This window comes from Danio rerio, chromosome 8 (assembly GCF_049306965.1).
Source record: "Danio rerio strain Tuebingen ecotype United States chromosome 8, GRCz12tu, whole genome shotgun sequence".
NCBI classification, from domain to species: domain Eukaryota; kingdom Metazoa; phylum Chordata; class Actinopteri; order Cypriniformes; family Danionidae; genus Danio; species Danio rerio.
This window is the reverse complement of record NC_133183.1, coordinates 60,142,923-60,163,675: the sequence shown is the minus strand read 5'-3', so window position 1 is coordinate 60,163,675 and position 20,753 is coordinate 60,142,923. Positions and strand designations below refer to the sequence as shown.

Below are 20,753 nucleotides of genomic sequence, written 5' to 3'. Positions count from 1 at the left end.
TGGGTTTCCTCTGGGAGCTTTGGTTTCTCCCACAGTCCAAAGACATGCGCTATAGGTGAATTGGGTAAACTGAAAATTGGCCGAAGTGTATGAGTGAATGTGTGAGACCCTTGAGCGCTTGTGAACTACACTGTTGTGAGGTCACTATTGTAGTGTTCTAGGACATATACAGTTAAGTCAAAGTTAATAGCTCCAACAATTTTGTTTTTCTTTTTCAAATATTTCCCTAATGATGTTTGACAGAGCAAGGAATTTTTCACAGTATTTCCTATAATATTTTTTCTTCTGGAGAAAGTCCTATTTGTTTCAGTTTGGCTAGAATAAAAGCATTTCTTAACTTTTTAAACCATTTTATGGCCAATATTATTGACTGTGATAAAAGGTTAAAAAATAATGCAGGCCACTATTACTTTTTATGTTAAAAATACGTCATTTTGTGTGTTTTTTCACCAAATCAGTGACATCATTTAAGAATTTGGCAATTAAAGAGTTAAAAGCCTGTAATTTTCTAAATAATTTAGTAGTTTTGATCAGGACTGAGGTTGATTAACAGATTTCTGCAAAAACAATTTGAAAAAAAAGTGTATCTGATGCATTTTTACAGCAGTTTAATTCAGTGGATGTTTTCATCCCTAACATTCTTTAACAAAAAGGTAGTCAATTTGAACAGTGCACCAGGGTTAAGCAACATCTTTCTTTGATTGTCTGGAGAGGTCATATGTTTGGTCAAAATTAAGAGATGGAGAGTATGTCCTTGTAAATTACCCTTGTTAAATTGATGAAGATTCCCTTGAGGGAACAAGTGAAGGGAAGTTTGTGAGTGCGTGTCTAAAAGTGGACTGGAACGCAGCCTAAGTGTCAATAATTCAGATGTAAGTGTACAAATCAGACAAATCCAAAATAAACACATAAAGGTAGTTTAAAAGGCTTTTTTAAAATGACAAATGTAAGTGTTCTTATCATTTCATGCCCTCACTATAAATGCTATGAATGTGCAGTAGGTGGATGTGATACAGTGCAGAGCTCAGAAACTCTTTCACCTTGGATCCTGTTTAATAAAACCCAAGTTATTGCCTCTGGAGCAACAGTAAAACTCTTTATAAAAGGATCATGGTGTGCGCAGAACCAGAACTCATGCCTAATACCAAAGATATTCTTCTGAATACTCCAGGGGGTCCGTGAAGATCTATGTGGTTACTCTACAATGGATTTCCTTATATTTTAATTAGCCTATGAAGCCTCTAATCTAAAGTGTTTATGTTAATACATTGATAGCAACTTTCCAGGTTAACTGCACTATGCCTAAAAAGTTTCATCTACCCTATTAATTGTTGTCATTGAATATAAATGATTTGTTTTACATTTTGCCTGTGATTTTTATGTAAAATGAGCACTTCAAGGCCAGCAATTGTTGTTGCTTTTATTTATTGATATTTTAAAATAGCTTATTCTTACCTAAGCTGTATTCATTTGGCCAAGGCTGCAGTAAACACATCAATATTATGGTCTAATTTTATAACTGAAATCTACTTGGATATATTTAAAAGGTAATATATTTATTTGATGACAAAACTAAAGCATTTTCACAATCGAGTTAATAAAAAGTTCCAAAAATACAACTTGAAAAGGTTTAAACGCAACACAAAAGAAAGAGGAGTTAAAATTGTAAACGGAGTAATTATTATGCAAAATGGTATATCTGATATCGCCACAATCACCAGCGATCTAGCATTTGCAGATCGCTGGAGAACAACAAATCTGCCACATTATTGAACTACAGCTCCCATCAAGCACTTCTATCACACACCGGGCCCAGATTCCCCATGACTGCAATTACACACAGCTGAAGCTGTTCAGGACTAATCAGATGGACTTTTAACACAGCACACAGACACACACGTCGTGGCTGAGTCTTGTGATCTGTAAGTGAGCATTACCAAAGCATTTTTCTTGTCTTGTCTTGCTGTGCTTTTGACCTTGGCTTTGTTTTACTGTTTACGTTGTTTTGCCGCCTATCTGAGCTTTTGGATTTTCTGCATGCTCCTGTCTGTCCCTGTTTGACATTTGCCTGCTTGACGATTATTTTCATAATAAACTGCACTTGGATCCATTGTGCCCCGACTCATTATTACAGATATATTCTGTTTGATTTTGATTTGGTTTTGGTAAATACTGTGGGGAGGGACTGAAAAACCTAGGGCTTCTACTTATCCCTTTCCAAAATGTAGTTTTAGTGTATTTTATATTGCATATTTTGTTATTAATTAGCATTTTTTTATACAATACAAAGCATCACAGTCACAGCCAGACCAGGTTGTCCCTATTCACAATAACCACAATCACACAGATTCCTGTCACCTGCACTTCATTTCTTCAGCCCCATGTAATCTGTCACCAAGCTCCATTCAGTGTCCGGCCTCACTGCAATACAAACGACTACACTCTCTTCACGGTTATGCCATGGTTACATTCGAGCTTGAGCATGCAAAATTCTGTCATACGGCACTGCAGAAAGGGGCGGGATTAAACAAGATGATTAGCCAATAAAAAAAGAGAGCGATTGGTCCATATTGTTCATTTCTGTACAGAGAGGTCATGTTTTGATCTGCGATTGGTCTCAGGCAGTCATGTTAAGTAATTTCGCAGGTCAGTGTTCACTTTCTAATGCTGCGGACTGCAAAATTTATCGCACAAGCTTGTGTTTCCGGTCTGACGCATTCACATGTGTGTGAATAGAAGTCTATGGGGAGAAAAGTGCAGTGTGTCCACGGCTTTAGTGTTATTATTCTATTTGAAGGTGCTCACCTCTCGTGTTTCCTTGTGATCTTCATTGTCTGCGACTCTCCTTCCTAGTGTGGTCAATCCTGGTTCCCTTTCTAGTTGTCGCCAATCCCCTGTATCTGGTTACCTGTGTTACTGTCCATCTATATCCATCCTTCGGTCATTTCAGCTCCTTCAGATCCAGCCACATCCTGTGAACCAATAGTCAGTATCTCTATTTAACATGCCATCCTTACAATAAACTGTTAATATTCTTGCCACCATTGTTCCAGTCCTCTCTATGACAATCAGGCTAAAATTGTTCTTAGTGGCCTTATGGTTGTTGTTTTTTAACCCTGGGCACATTTTATATGACTTTAAAATAGATACATAAAACATAGTTATTATTTGTTTCAGCTAAATTGCATTAAATTAATCAAATGTGACCTTAAAGACATTTTAAAGAATTACTTTATTTTGGGCTTGTTAAAAAATACATTTTCTCTTAGAAATGAACATACACAACCTATCACTGTGGCGGTTTACCTTTTACAGGTTCATTGTGAAAATGTACCCCCTATAAACATTTCTGGAGAGCGCAAATTATGTAGCCAGAGCTTTGTATGGCTGTATTTCGTCTTTAAAACGAACGCTACGGGGCGGTGTAATGTTTTGTGCTACCAGCTGGCCGATTACCTCTGCCTTTCCGCTGTTACCAGTTTGCCCAGTACCTCACCATGTATGTCACTGGACTTTAAACAGAGAGAGGATTTGACTGCAACGATGGGGTTTGAGTATGGCGAAGAACAGTTGCAGAAAGCAGGTCAAATAAAAACAGAAGCCAAAAAATAAAATAAACAAGTAAATAACAGGGTGAGCATGTGGTAAAATCTGAAAACGTGGTAAAATCAGGAGAGGGCTTTTCTTTTTCTTGATTGCTTTAGAAAACACTGTCTGTTGGATTTAGGGAAGTGGGTGTTTGGGGTTATCAGTCAGTCAGTCAGTCAGTCAATCAACAGCGGCCTCTAGTGGATTTACGCAAGAACAGCAGGTGCGAATGGCACTCGAAAGATAAATTTGACATCCCAAAAAGCATACACAGTGGCCTCTAGTGGATTCAGGAAAATAAAAACCGCAAAAAAAAAAAAAAAAAAATTGTAGCTCCTGGGACGTATTTTGTGATCTCCAGACATGTATATAGGGGTACATATCTATATTGAGCCTGGTTGCTTTCCCCACTATCAGGTTTACAATGGTAGTTTTCAGCTACTAATTTGTACATTTAAATCCAAATGTAGACCTCATATGTTCAAAAGTGTAAAGACACTTCCCTGGTGACCAGGCTTAGTGGTAAGCACTGTTGCCTTACAGCAAGAGGGTTCGAGTCCCAGATGGCATTTCTGTGTGGAGTTTGCATGTTCTCCCTGTGTTGGCGTGGGTTTCCTTCGGGTGCTCCGGTTTTCCACACAGTCCACAGGTACAAGTGAATTGAATAAACTAGATTGGCTGTAGTGTATTAGTGTGTGGGTGTTTCCCAGTACTGGGTTGTGGCTGGAAGGGCATTCGCTACGTAACACATATGCTCGGAATAGTTGGCGGTTCATTCCGCTGTGGCAAACTCTATAATAAGAGACTAAGCTGAAGGAAAATGAATGGAATGGATGTATGGATTGATGGATGGATGTATGGATGTATGGATGTATGGATGGATGGATGGATGGATGTATGGATGGATGGATGGATGGATGGATGGATGGATGGATGGATGGATGGATTCTTAAAATATCACTTTTGGTAAATTTAATGCATCCTTACTCAAACACATAATAATTATGTATCATATACATATTTTAAAATCCTACCTAAATGTGTCTAGGGTTTAAAAAAGATATCCATAAGTCCTCTAAGAGCACTGATATCTTGAAAATGCACACTGTGTCCTGTAATGCAGTTTTCTATAACTGGGAAGAACACTTGTTATGAGGTACAGAGTGTGCAAAGCAGACTCAAGGACCAATCACAATGAAGATTGATTTGTGAAATATGGCCTGTACTGGCATTGCAACTCCAGGATGTACTTTTGCTATACTAAAAGGAGAAATAATAATGACCCCTCGTGAAATGCTTAAGAGACTATGAAAGGCCAAAAATGATTAAACAGAACATTGCTCTGCTCTTTGCTGAAGTGAATATTTTGAATGTGCAGTTAAAAAAGTTTCTCAAATAACAGCTTGCTGAATCGAAGGTATTTCCATATGCTGACAAAATGTGCTTTCAGTTGCCTCTGCATCTATAGACAACTTTTTCCCCTTCTTTTTTATTTATTTATTTACTACACTACCTGACAAAAGTCTTGACACCTATCCAAGTTTTGGGAACAACTCATAATAACTTGACTTCTAGTTGTTTGGTAACAGAAGTGGCTTTTATGAAAAGCCTCTAGATGACGCTTGTTTGAGCACAATAAATGTAATGTAATTGGCAGCACAAATGTCTTGATACCTCAGGCTGTTGATGTTGCCATCCACTCTGCAGATCTCTTGCACGTCCCCATACTGATTGTAACCCCAAACCCTGATTTTTCCTTCACCAAACCGTTCCACTTTTCAAAAAGATCAACTAGAAGTCAAGTTATTAATTGTTGCTCTTACAACTGGGATCGACAACAAGACTTTTGTCAGGTAGTGTATATACAGTTGAAGTCAGAATTATTAGTCCCCTGTATAAACAACTTCTGTTTAACTGAGAGCAGATTATTTCAACACATTTCTAAACATAACAGTTTTAATAACTCATCTCTTTTAACTGATTTCTTTTATCTCTGCCATGATGACAGTAAATAATATTTGACTAGTGATTTTTTCAAGATACTAGTATTCAGCTTAAAGTGCAATTTAAAGTCTCAAGCTGACAGCCTGTCAGACTCCATGTTGTACGCCGAACAGCTTTTCTCTCAGTGACGAATTTCTGCGTCACGTCTGTGCGTCAAACTCACATCCCACCGTGCAAAACACAGGGCTCAGAAATCAGAAAAGGTCATGTCAGTTCACACACACTTCATCTCTCTTAGTCAATTAGGAAGGCAAATCTCTTATACAGTGCTCAGCATAAATGAGCAAACCCCATTTTGAAAATTAATATTTTTATCCATTTCTCAGTGAATAAATGTCATTTTTTTGGTGCAGTTAAACAAAACAGATTTATTAAACATATATAATTATTAAAATGATATTTTAGTCACAGAACATCTTTAACAACAGAAAGAAATTTATGTGAAATATTAGATTAAAAAAAATACAAACATTGGCCACTTTATTAGGTACACCTGTCAACCTGCTCGTTAATGGAAATTTTTGATCAGCCAATCGCATGGCATCAACTCAATGCATTTAGGCATGTAGAAATGGTCAATATGATCTGCTGGACTCTTGACTAATAGAGGACTAATAATATTGACCTTTTAATGTTATTTTAAAATTTTTTTTTTAAAGTTTTCATTCTAGCCGAAATAAAACAAAGAGGACTTTCTTCAGAAGAAAAAATATTATAGGAAATACTGTAAAAAATTCCTTTCTCTTTTAAGCATCAATTAAAAAAAAAAAAATATATATATATATATATATATATATATATATATATATATATATATATATATATATATATATATATATATATATATATATATATATACTGTATGAACACACAGGAGGGCTAATAATTTTGTAGAATCAAACAACATTATAAATGGGTTCACTAGAAGTTGTCCAACAGTATATTAAGCATGATGCACAAACTTGAACCTTTTCAGAACGTATACACTTAAAGGTTTGAACATGGACACTTTAAGTTCAATGTACCGCCACAGTAAAAATCCTCCATATATCTGACAGCTGAATAATTTCATGAATCAATTAAACCTGAAACATGGAGGCATAAGCAGCTATTATAAAGCAGTATGTGTAGAATTGAATATATCTCCGATATAAATGAGCCAACCTAACTGCCAGGCCAAGAATACAAAGGCATGCCTCAACACACTGTAATATACTTAGACTAAATGATTCATGCAGAGCTTGCTTTATGGAAATATATAGTCTATTAAAGCTCCATTCGCACATTCCCAACCTGCTTCTATACTTTTATTGACCTAAAAGTCAGCGCTGAAGATTTAATGCACTTGGCAGCGACTGGGTTGTGAATTCTTTGGGCTAAAGCTTCTATATAGACGTCTGCTAGAAAAATCCAAAGGCCTGGATTTTGCTAATAAACTGTTGGGATAAATTAACTACTACTGCTCATCTAGTTTAATCAATGCAGATTCTAACGCAGGATAACTGAGCATCTTTACCTGTTGGTGATCGATGCACATTCTTCAAAGACCCTCTAGTGGACACTACAGGAGCTGCAGGAGGAAAACACATATGAAGATTCGACACACAGCCCTTAATCAACATTAGTGAAGGATGACGCAGCTTGTCTGAGCAATGTCTGAAAAGATTCTTTAAATCAGATATTGAAATAATAATCATAATAATTTACACACTGACTGACATACACATGGCAACACAGGGAATTCTCATAGACGTAATGAGTTTTGGACTGTGTGTTTTACCTGTGTGTTTCATCCCCCCACTCCAATCCTTCCCATAAATCTAACACTCCCTGTAAACATTCTGCATTTTTACACTTTACATACTTCATTCTGTGTGGTTTATCTCATGAGGATCTTAAAGATTACCCTACTGGTGTTGTTAATGGCAATTCTTCCTGGGGAAGAAACTTATGAAATGACAGTTACATTGAAATAAAACAATAGGAACAATGTCAAAATCAAATAAAAAGACCAGTATATTGTTATACTGGTAAGTATTCCATATGTACACTCACCGGCCACTATATTAGGTACACCTGTCCAACTGCTGGTTAATGCAAATTTCTAATCAGCCAATCACATGGCAGCAACTCAATGCATTTAGGCATGTAGAAATGGTCAAGGCGATCTGCTGTAGTTCAAACTGAGCATCAGAATGGAGAAGAAAAGTGATTTAAGTGACTTTGGACATGGCATGGTTGTTGGTGCCAAATGAGCTGCTCTAAGTATTTCAGAAACTGCTGATTTTCACGCACAAGCATCTCTAGGGTTTACAGAGAATGGTCAGAAAAAGAGAAATTTATCCAGTGAGCGGCAGTTCTGTGGGCGCAAATGCCTTGTTGATGCATGAGGTCAGAGGAGAATGGCCAGACTGGTTCCAGCTGATAGAAAGGCAACAGTAACTTAAATAACAACTCGTTACAACTGAGGTCTGCAGAAGAGTATCTTTGAATGCACAACACAGTCAACCTTGAGGCGGATGGGCTACAGCAGCAGAAGACTACACAGAAGGCCACCCCTGTCAGCTAAAAACTTGCCAAGATGAGAGTAGATAATATTTTACAAGATATTTTTCTAGATAATCAGCTTAAAGTGCAATGTAAATGGTTAACTAGGTTAATTAGGCAAGTTAGGGTAATTAGGCAAGTCATTGTATAACAGTGGTTTGTTCTGTAGACAATCAAAAATATATATTGCTTAAAGGGGCTAATGATATTGACCTTAAAATGTTTTTGAAAATTTTTTATCTCAAGTCTTTTATTCAAGCTGAAATAAAACAAATAAGACTTTCTCCAGAAAAGAAATATTATCGGAAATACTGGGAAAGATTCCTTGCTCTGTTAAACACCGATTGGGAAAAAAAAAATATTTGAGAAAAAAAAAAAAAAAGATTAATTAGAAACTGCTAATCAGTTTCACAAAAATGTCAAAGAAAAGGCAACGTCGAATTACACATGAAAATTATAATGTAGAAAAATTAAGAACTCAAAAATGATCTTACAGTTAATGATTTAAACTAAAATGTATTTTATATAATTAACTATTTATTTAGTTTACTGTCTATTGGCTCAATAATACCTGCTTATTAATACTTAGTAAGGTAGTGGTTAGGTTTAGGTAATGGGTAGAATTAGTGATATACACTCTCAGAAAAAAAATGGTACAATGTTGTAGCAAAGAAGGTACAAACCCTTGTCACTGGGGCAGTACCTTTTCATAAGACAGAATTGCACCTTAAGACAAAGAAACAATTTTGTACCATTGCAGTTTGTACCTTTAAGGACATGATTTGTACCATGGGAAACCAAAATGTACCTTTGGTTTTTAAAATATGCAGATATAATTTTGTACCTTCATCAAAGGAACAAATCTGATCCATAAAGGTACCAATACAGCGACAAGACACTTTTACTAAGCATTTATTTAAAACACCTTAAATGTTTAGTTTACAATACCTAAAGTTTTATGTTTTACTAGTTGTTTTATTGTATTATTGAACTTAATAATGAATGTTTATGAGTCTCTTTATTTACTTTTAAATGATTATTCATGTTATAATGTGAAAATTATTCATAAATCACTTTGCCTATCCAGTTATATATATTTTAATAGGTACTTTTATAAAAGAGTTCAACACGTTTGTACCTTTTATATGTGAACAATTGTGTACCTTCACCTATATATATATATATATATATATATATATATATATATATATATATATATATATATATATATATATATATTTTTTTTTTTTTTTTTTTAAATGCAGAAAGCGTATAGCCATCGACTTCCATGGTATTTGTTATTCCTATGATGGAAGTCAATGGTTACAGGTTTCTAACATCCTTTTTTTTTTTCAAAGCAACACATTTTGTGTTCAACAGAAAAAAGAAACTTAAAGGTGTGATAGTGCCAACGTAGGCTCAAAACGTAGCCCTATATACATTCTTAGAGATTGCAAATTATGTAGCCATATGTAGTCTTTAAAACGAGCACTACAAGCCGGTGCGATTCAGTTCCTTTTTGCACTCACCAGCTGACCAATTACCTCTGTATAAATGGCTTTTTCCGCTATTAGCAGTTTGTCCAGTAGCTCGCCATGTAGGTTGGTGGACTTGAGACGCAGAGAGGAGATAACGATGAGATGACGAGGTTCAAGTCCAGCAAAGAATGGTTTCAGAAAGCAGGAAAGACAAAAACAGAAGGCAAAAAATAAAATAAATAACAGGGTGAGAATGTGATAAAAACAACCCAAGCTCATTCTGAAAACGCAGTCCCGCGGACGTTTCTGGAGACAGCGGAATACGTCCCGGGGGGTACATACGGCCGCGTTTATTTTTTTCAAGCGAACGCTGCGGGGCGGTGTGACGCTGTTCCCTTTCGTGCTTGCCTTCCCCGCTGCAACCCATTTGTCCACTCAGCTCAGCATGTATGTCGGCAGGCTCGAGATGCGGAGAGGGGTCGACCACGGCGATCGGTTTCGAGTCCGGGGAAGGGCAGCTCCAGCAATCAGGTAAGACAAAAACAGAATCCTAAAAATTAAGTGAACAAGTTTCGTGAAAGGGTGAGAACGCGGCGAAATCCGAAAACGCGGTGGAATAAAAAAAATCAGAGCTTTTATTTTTTTGGACGGGTTTAGGGAAGCGAGCCGGTGGGCGGGTCGATCGGTAAAATTGGTTGGGTTCAGGGAAGGAGGAGGGTGAGTCGGCCGATTGGCCGGTCGCGCAGTCAATCATCCGGTCAGTCGGACAGCGGCCTCTGGTGGGTTCACGCGAGAACAGCGCGGGCGCGAACCGCGCTCGCGAGAGGCGTCTGAGGTGCGATAAAGCGCACAACAGCGTCCTCTCGCGGATTCGCGAAAACAAAAACTGCAGCCGTACGTACCCGCCGGGACGTATTCCGCGGCCTCCAGAAACGTCCGCGGGACTAAGTTGCCACAATGAGCCTGGGTTGGATAAAAATCTGAAAACATGATAAAATCAGGGGGCTTTTCTTTTTGTGCATTGGTTTTGAAAATCATGTTGGATGGGTTTAGGAAAGTGGGTGGGCGGGTCAATCGGTGATTTTGAAAACCCTATTGGTTGGATTTAGGGAAGGGTCGGTTGATCAGTCAGTCAACAGCGGCCTCTTGTGGATTTACACAAGAGAGCAGGTGCGAATGGCACTCGCGATAGAAATTTGAGATCTCAAAAAGCGCACACAGCGGCCTCTGGTGGATTCGCAAAAACAAAAACTGCCAATAAAGTAGCTCCTGGGACGTATTTGGCGCTCTCCAGAAATGTATATGGAGGTATGTTTTCAGAATGAGAATGGGTTGTCATTTTTGTGTGAACTATCCCTTTAACTCATTCTCAAAGAGCATATCTGCTGTTCACCGATTATACTGATGTGTCTCTTTAAATCCGAGTATGTATTAAGCAAAAACCAGGCCTTGTAATTGGCTGACATGATGATAGTGCACGGCTGCAGCTTGACCTCCTGGCAGAAAAAGGACAGGATGCAAATGGAGAGTAATCTTAGAATCAGTTAAACTGCTTTCATGCAAACCAATGCAAATACGCCACGTGTGGTATCATGCCAAAGCAGAATGCTCACTTTTGCTTGCCATCATGCCCTGTCTTTGAACCCTTGCCCAGCAAACACACACACACACACACACACACACACTTCCCCCCTCTCCTCATTTTCCTTCCCACATACACACTCGGCTAGATTAGTGACTTCGCAATGACGAAAGGTTTACAATTCCTCACGTCCAGATGTTTCTATTTCTGCTAGTAACACGTCGCTGATTAACCACTCATAGGAGGAGACTTCATTTGCCTGATATATCACTATTCCCCAGGGTTAAATTCATCTGGGCTGCGAGACCACCTGAATTTGACTTTACCTCCATAACTCGCCAAGGACCAATTCGGTCCATATGTGAGCGCAGCTGTTGAATCTGTAGGCCTTTCTCCTTCAAATGAAGCAAAAGGTACCGTCTAGATTAGATGCCCTACTTTTTTTGTGGGTACAATATAAATGACATGGTCGTAATGCATTGAAAATCAATGTACTGATTTATTAATAAACATTTGCAGCCTGTTATTTACTACATTAATGAATTATTGTGAGAAGTACACACACATAAAATTAAACTGTAAAGCCAGGTACACTTCTGTAAAGTTGGTTATAAGAAAAAAGATGAATTATAAATTGATAATCAATTTCTCATGGGAGTCAGACACAATATTCATTCTTTCTCCACTGCAGCATGACTTTATATTCTATACTGGACATTATTTCTGTTAAGTGACAAGACTTTTGTCTAAGCAATATTTTGCCTAATTACTCTAACCTGCCTAGTTAACCTAATTAACCTAGTTAAGCCTTGAAATGTCACTTTAAGCTGTATAGAAGTATCTTGAAAAATATCTAGTCAAATATTATTTACTGTCATCATGGCAAAGATAAAATAAATCAGTTATTAGAGATGAGTTGTTAAAATTATTGTGTTTAGATATGTGTTGAAAAAATCTGCTCTCCGTTAAACAGAAATTAGGGAAAAAAATAAACAAACGGTCTAATAATTCAGGGGGGCTAATAATTCTGACTTCAACTATATATATTTATTTTTCTCCCTAATTTCTGTTTAACGGAGTGAAGATTTTTATAAACACATTTATAAACATAATAGTTTTAATAACTCATTTCTAATAACTGATTTATTTTATCTTTGCCATGATGACAGTAATAATATTTGACTAGATATTTTTAAGACACTTCTAACAGCTTAAAGTTACATTTAAAGGCTTAACTAGGTTAATTAGGTTAACTAGGCAGGTTAGGGTAATTATGGAGGTTATTGTATAACGATGGTTTGTTCTGTAGCCAGTCGGAATAAAAATAGCTTAAACAGGGGTTAATAATTTTGTCCTTAAAATGGTGTTAAAAAAATTAATAACTGCTTTTATTCTAGCCGAAATATAACAAATAAGACATTCTCCAGAAGAAAAAATATAATCAGACATAATGTGAAAATTTCCTTGCTCTGTTAAACATCATTTGGTAAATATTTAAAAAAGAAAAATAAATTCAAAGGGGGGATAATAATTCTGACATATGCAATGCTTGCTCTGAAAACATCTAAGGAGTAATCTTAAAAGTAAAAAATAATAATAATAATAATAATAATAATAATAATAATAATAATAATAATAATAATAAAATATATAAAAGTTTTTTATCATTGAGCCCTCAAGGAGCCATTTTAATGATAACTATAATTCTGATAAGTTTTCCAGAACAGCTGGATTGAAATCATTGACACAATCTAAACACTGCATGAGTCACTCTTGCAGAAAATTGGATTTTATAATATCATTTTCATCTTTTTTTTTTTTTTTTTTTTTTTGCTGGGGTGAATTTGTCTTCCTGCAGTACATTTCTCACATAATGAATACCTCAGTAACAGTCAAGAAGCACTCAAAAGTAGTCGTGAGTCACCTGTTTTATTAAACATTTCCCTGGTGACTACTGAAATGGTTGCAAATGGTTCCACTCACTTTCTGTTCTAAAAAGTTTGCAACTGCTCAAAGAAAGTTTGACATCACACCGGCAAGCTCTGGATAAAAATATAGTCAGTGTTGTGTTAAATGTGGTGTTTCAGAACTCTGTGTCCCCTCTGTGTATGTATAAGCAGTGGTGGACAGTGACTAAGCATTTTTATTTCCCTACTGTAGATGAGATGCTTCATTTTCGAGCTTGCTCAATTTTAACAGTTCACTTGTTTAATGAGTTCACAAATTGCACTCAACAGATTAATAGTTCACAAGTCAACATCTCACTGATTCAAATGATCCGCTCAGAGTGAGTCTCCAGTAAATAATACACTGATTCAAATGATGTTCAGAGTATCAAGTAAAGATACATTGATTCAATGATGATCCAGTAAATGATAGACTGATTAAAATGCTTCAAACAGATTTTACAGTGATGAATTGAATTGAATAATTTGTATAGTGTGAGTCTGAACTAATTATTTTAATCAGTGAATCATTTACTGGAGACTCACATTTGAATCAACGTATCATTTACTGAAGGCTCACTCTGAACTAATCATTTTAATCAGTGAATCATTTACTGTAGAGTGAGCCTTCAGTAAATGATACGTTGATTCAAATGTGAGTCTCCAGTAAATGATTCACTGATTCAAATGATGATCAGAGTGAGTATTCAGTAAATGATAAACTGATTCAAACTCAGTGAAATTCCAGTAAATGACTCACTGGATCAAATTATTTGTTTTGTGTGAGTCTACAGCAAATGATTCACTGATTCAAATTATCTATTCAGTGTGAGTCTCCGGTAAATGATTCACTGAATCAAATGATTTTCTTTAGTGTAAGCTTAACACTAAATGATTTGACTGATTCAAACGCTCTGTTCAAAGTAAGTCTCTGTTAAATGATTCCATGATTCAAACAATCTGTTTAGAGTGAATGTCCAGTAAATGATTCACTGATTTTACAAACTGATTTGAATGGGGTTCAGTGTGTGAATGTGGTTTCACATGTTTTCTGTCAACCTTTACTTTGTCAACCAATCCATTACCTATTTCAAACATTCATTCATTCATTTTCTTTTCGGCTTAGTCCCTTTATTAATCTGGGGTTGCAACAGCGGAATGAACCGCTACTTATCCAGCCAATTTTTATGCAGCGGATGCCCTTCTAGTCACAACCCATCAATGGGAAACATGTATTCACACTCATTCGCAGGCATACACTACAGACAATTTTAGCTTAACCAATTCACCTATACCGCATGTCTTTGGACTGTGGGGGAAACCGGAGCACCCGGAGGAATCCCAAGTGAACGAGTAGAGAACATGCAAACTCCACAAAGAAATGCCAACTGACCCATCCGAGGCTCGAACCAGCAACCTTCTTGCTGTGAGGCGACAGCACTACCTACTGGGCTACCGCATCGCCTTATTTCAAACACAAAATAAGATAGAAAAATGTTGGAAACCTGTAACCATTTACTTCCATTTGGTTTTCTTATGGAGTTTTTCCAACTTCTAAATATTGTTATTTTTTTATTTTCAACTGAAGAAAGAATAAAAGGTTCCTAAATATTTTAATCACTATAGAGGGTGCGTAAATAGTGAGTAATTTGTCATTCTTGGGTGAACTACTGTGGTATTTGGGGTGAACTGGGGCAAATTTGGGGTGAATAGTAAATTAAAAATCAAGTACTTTTGTACTTTTTCTTAATATATTAGTTAGTAATAAGCAGTATTTAAAAAGGGGGTCTTTATACTTCCACTTGAATGATATATACACTCACTGGTCACTTTATTAGGTACACCTGTCCAGCTGTTCGTCAATGTAAATGTCTAACATGGCAGCAACTCAATGCATTTAGGCATGTTGACATGGTCAAGACAATAAGATAAGCATCAGAATGAGGAAGAAAGGTGATTTAAGTGACTTTGAATGTCTGAGTATTTCAGAAATTTCTGATTTACTGGGATTTCCATGCACAGCCATCTCTAGGGTTTACAGAGAGTGGTCTGAAATAGAGAAAATATCAGCTCTGTGGGCCCAAATGCCTTGTTGATGTCAGAGGTCAGAGGAGAATGGCCACACTGGTCCAGCTGATAGAAAGACAACAGTAACTCAAATAAGCACTCAATACAACCGATGTCTGCAGAAGAGCATCTCTGAACGCACAACACAGTCACTGTACTCAAATGGCCTCCACATTCACCAGATCTCAATCCAATAGAGCACCTTTGGTATGTTGGAAACGGGAGATTGGCATCATGGATGTGCAGCCGACAAATCTGCAGCAACTGCGTGACTCTATCATGTCAATATGGAGCAAAATCTCTGAGGAATTTTTCCAATATTCTGCTGAATCTATGCCACGAAAGATTAAGGCAGGTCTGAAGACAAAATGGGGTCCAACCTGGTACTAGTAAGGTGTACCTAATAAAGTGTTATCAAACTCCATCCTGCTGATGGAATGATTTGTTTACCTAAACAACTGAGTCCTGAATTAGTTACACATTAGACTGGCATCATACTGGATTTCATTGGCCAGAGTGTCTATAGACCTGTTTACTATACTGTGGGCCCATAAAAATTATCCTTAATAGGACCCTTATCAAAGGGCTGACCCTCTCATACATCGTATTTTGATGTCCTTCAGGAGAAATTGTGAGTTTATCAGGGGATCCAACCCCTTCTTAAACCCCCCTGTAATTCACAACCTGCATGCCTTCAAGCCAGATATGCTTACAATACCATTAGAATACCAATACATTTCTGCCAATGAACATGAATAGGCTAAATGTACAGTACTAAGATGTTTCTGTCAGTTTAAGTTAAGTATATTTAAGTGCACCTAAGTATATTTCAGAGAAGTACATAAAAGTTTCTTATTTTTTTCAGTTTAAAAGAAGTATAATAATAAACAAACTTCATAAGTGGAAGTAGTAGACAAATAAATCTGCTTGATTTTGAGTGCTCTGCCTGATTTTTATTTTACTTTTGTCATATAATTGACTAATGAAGCAGGTCACTGGAAGTCGAGAAGGCCGATGTATTCATTTTCAAAGTTACTGCAATAAATTTAAGTACAGATCTACTATAAACTGCATCTACAAATCAAAGGCCTGAACGGTAAAGGCTTTAAAGCGTCATTTAAAAGCTTGTTCCAGAAATCAAAGTGAAAAGAGGCTTGGGAGGAATCCAGCTCTGCTATTTAATAGAGTCTGTTGACTTACTATTTCTTATAGTGTGAGTTACTGGGCCTCAAAACTCAAGGGTACATTTACAGGGCAAACGTGTACTAAAAATGGAAATGTTGCACAGTAGACATGAAATGGTATCAAAGCAATTCATAGTCACACAAATCCACAAAGAATGGACTAAGTTGCTGTATTATTCGTGCCTATAGGCAATTTCACTATTAGTATTATGGCTGTTAAGTACTCACTCGTGTTTATACTGTATATGAAATGTATTGTTTATTTTTATTCTATTTTTACTTGAGATATTTTTATTACATCATCATCACCATCATCATTATTATTATCATTATTATATTTTTAACTCTTTTAAACTCTTATTGATGTTTTTCCTATTGACTGATTTCTCTATTTTATTGCTTTGTTTTTTGTTTTTATTTTTTAGTTTATTTCTATTTTATTGCATAATTTATTTTTATAATGATTGTGATGATGATGATGATGATGATTATTATTACTAATATTATTTGTATTATTATTGTTGTTTTTATTATTTTAATATTTTGTTTGATTGTTATTATTAGTAATAGTTTTTCATTCATTCATTCATTTTCTTGTCGGCTTAGTCCCTTCATTAATCCGGGGTCGCCACAGCGGAACGAACCGAAAAACCCATCCAGCATATTTCTATGCAGCGGATGCCCTTCCAGCCGCAACCCATCTCCGGGAAAGTAATAGTATTTTATTTTTATTATTATTTTTTTATTTTTTTATTTTTTAATATTATCTCTTAATTGATTCATTTATTTTTTTTTTTTTTTTACTATTTTTTTATTAAATTTAATTTTTTTGTTTATTTTATTGCTCAGTTTATTATTGTTATTAGTAGTATTATAATGGTTATTATTATTATTATTATTATTATTATTATTATTATTATTATTATTATTATTATTATTTTGGTTATTATTATTATTATACATTTTGTCCTTTTTGTTTTTATTTATTTTTCAATGTTTTTAAATATCTCCATTTACAGTATTTTTATATTTTCCCTATCAATTAATTTTGTTTATTTTAATCAATTTTTTTATAAATTTTTTCCAATTCATTTTTTGCATATTTCATCACATTATTATTATTATTAATATTATTATTCTATTTTTTATATTTTTGCATTATATATATATATATATATATATATATATACATGCTGATGGACTTTGAATGTTGAGCAGAGTGGATCACGATGACGGGGTTTGAGTCTGGTAAAGAACGGCTCCAGAATACAGGTAAAACAAAGCCAAAAATATATATATATAAATAAACAGCAGGTTAAAAGCATTGTGAAATCACGCTACGACTTTTCTTTTTCTAGACTGCTTTTGAAAACACTTTTTTGTTGTTGGGTTTAGGGAATGGGTGGGTCAGTCAGTCAGTCGATAGTAAGCTGGCCTGGTCGGCTGAAGTAGATATTGCACCCTCTGGTGTATTTATGCGAGAAGTGGATGCGCAAGAGAAATTTGAAATCATCAAAAAGTGTAAACAGCAGCCTCTTGCCGTGTTCTCAGACACGCCTCCAGTTAGGTTTTTCGATGTCCCCAGAAAAGTAGACCTGGGTACATATCTGCAATGAGCCTGGGTTGACAAATTCAAGTGTATAGAAAATTAAAAAAAAAATAATAATTCTCCAGAATTGTGTTGTTTCAGCTCATTTTAAATAAGTAGTTTGAACAAGCAGCAAAATATTTATTTTTTGAGTGCATACTGTACTGTTTCTTCACAAAGTGACTGGCCCAGAATGAAAAACACAGCATTTTAATCTTTTTTTATACAACATTTTTCATTGTTGTCTGCATGTGAAACATTTCCTTATTCACTGTAAAAAAAAAAAAAAGTTAGTCAACTTTACTTAAAATAAGTTAGTAAACCTGCTGCTTTTAAAATTATTAGTTGACTTAGTTGAGTAAACCCATTGCCTTAATATTTTTAAGTAAATTGACTGTGCTATACTATAATGCTATAATATAATAGAAAAATAAGTTAAATAAGTTACATAGGCATGCAGTGGGTAGCACTTTTGCCTTACAGCAAGAAGGTCGCTGGTTCGAGTTGGCATTTCTGTGTGGAGTTTGCATGTTCTCCCCGTGTTGACGTTGGATTCCTCCGGGTGTTTCCCCCACAAATCCAAAGACATGAATTGGGTAAGCTAAATTGTCTGTATATGTGTGTGAATGAGTGTGTATGGGTGTTTCCCAGTGATGGGTTGCAGCTGGAATGCTATCCGCCTGGTAAAAAAATATGCTGGATAAGTTGGCAGAACATTCCACTGTGGCGACCTAAGATTAATAAAGGGACTAAGCTGAAAATAAAATCAATCAAATAAGTTAAATAAGTTTTAATAAATAAATGACTTGTTAAGTCAACTTGTCGTTTATAAGGCAACAGGTTTACTCACTTTTTTTTTATTGAGTAAAATAATAACTTTTAACAGCGTACGTCATGTGATCATACCTTAAACATTTTTATTTACCTTAATTTTATTTTATGGTAGATCTTTTTTTCTTTTTTTTGCATTTCGAATTACAGGTTAAACTGTGTTTTACGATACAATGGGTTAAAGGAAATATCATCCCAAATGTAAATGAAATGTCATCCCATAAAATAACCAGCACCTGTTTCTGCTTTTCTACAGATTCTGTTGGCCTTCTAAAGTCCTGGTCATTTATTCCAAGTTATTACATTTTTTATATCACGCAGCTTCATTATATTTTAATTATGTGACATTAAATTTCCCCAATATGAGTCACAACATGCTGACCTTTTGTGTCCTGGGACATGAAGTATCTTGGTATGGGGTAAGCTGCCCTTTAATAGCTATATTATTGAAGCTATTTTATATTTAGTTTATTTTTCTTATTATTATCATGACTAAATTTGAATGATTATGGTCTGTGCATGTGACTTTAAAGGGACAGTTCACTCAATAATGAATATTCTGTCATAATTTACTCACCCTACTTGTTGCAAACCTGTTTGACTTTCTTTTGTTTAGTTGAACACAAAAGAAGATATTTTGAAGAATGCTGGAAACCGGTAACCATTGACTTCAACAGTATTTGTCTTTCCTACTACTGAAGTCAATGGTTACTGCTTATCATCTTCTTTCAAATGATCTTCTTTAGTGTTCAACAGAAGAAAGAAACTCATAACCACTTGAGGGTGAACATTTTCTTTTTTGGGGTGAACTGTCTCTTTAAGATGCCTCGTGAATGACATAGGTTAAAAGTACATTCAAGATATAAGGGCTCCCTGAGATGGTCTTTCCTTTCTTCGGGGCTAAAGCTAAGTAGATTTCTCACTTAACCATGACTGCTGATTTGGCGATTGTTCACGCACTGACTTGAGTGTCAGATCGGGCGTGCGCTTCTGCACGTGCGCCGTGCGCGAGCTCGTGAGCGCGCGTTGCAAGACGCGCAAAGTCAACAGTGATGCTCTACAACACGATTTGTGTCAATACCTGCGTCGTTTATCTCTCAGCCAGAGACAATTCCGCATTTGCTTCTCCAACAATAGCGCCATTATTGCAGATGGTCCGTCAAAATGCCAAAGCGATAAAAATGCGAGTGATTTGAATAACTTCAAATGTTATTTCTCAAAGACGGTTAAGGAAAAACAAAGAGCGTAATGCATTTGACTAAAACGCAGTCCTGGTGATCAGACGGGGGACGCTTTTGCAGACAGCTGAAATAGGATTACTGGATGAAACATAAAGATAAAGAAAAACGAGATCTCATTGTTCAGGAGATTTGGACTTGCGTGATCAGACTTATTAAATATGGACCAGTTTACACATTTAAAGTGACATGCATGCGTAGTAGTGTTTTTAAATGATATTTGGCCACTTTTTTGTATTTTACAACAATTTTGTAAAGGTTGTGAGTTGCATTAATAGACTTTATGTTATAAAGTTGCATTATTTACTCTTATGTTTCTAATTTAAAATATCTAAATTTCCTATTTTCTAGACAAGTAAAAAAAAAAATATATATATATATATATATATATATATATATATATATATATATATATATATATATATATATATATGATCAATTAGTCATTTTATTTTTAATTTTTTTATTAAAAAAATTTTCATTAAAAAAAATAAAATATATATATATATATATATATATATATATATATATATATATATATATATATATATATATATATATATATATATATATATATATATATATATTAGAAATAAGTTAAAACAATTGAAACAATGTAAATCTGCCAGTGGGGTAAGCAAAATAAACTCTACTCAAATGCAAATCTTGGCAGATTATAGCTTGCTTTAAAGCAAAAACT

The 20,753-nt window shown here is 35.3% G+C and overlaps 1 protein-coding gene across 4 annotated transcripts in view; it reads right to left on the bottom strand.

Annotated features, from left to right (window-relative positions):
- The window catches only part of rhobtb2a (Rho related BTB domain containing 2a), a 290,373-nt gene that overhangs the window by 145,283 nt on the left and 124,337 nt on the right, over positions 1-20,753 (bottom strand). For all 4 annotated transcript variants that reach the window (XM_073911225.1, XM_073911226.1, XM_073911223.1 and 1 more), the window contains 2 exons: positions 7,109-7,162; positions 2,806-2,972 (listed from right to left, as the gene is read on the bottom strand). In XM_073911225.1, coding sequence (XP_073767326.1) covers positions 2,806-2,831 — 26 coding nt within the window. In that variant the 5' untranslated portion in view covers positions 2,832-2,972; positions 7,109-7,162. The remainder of the gene's footprint in view (positions 1-2,805; positions 2,973-7,108; positions 7,163-20,753) is intronic.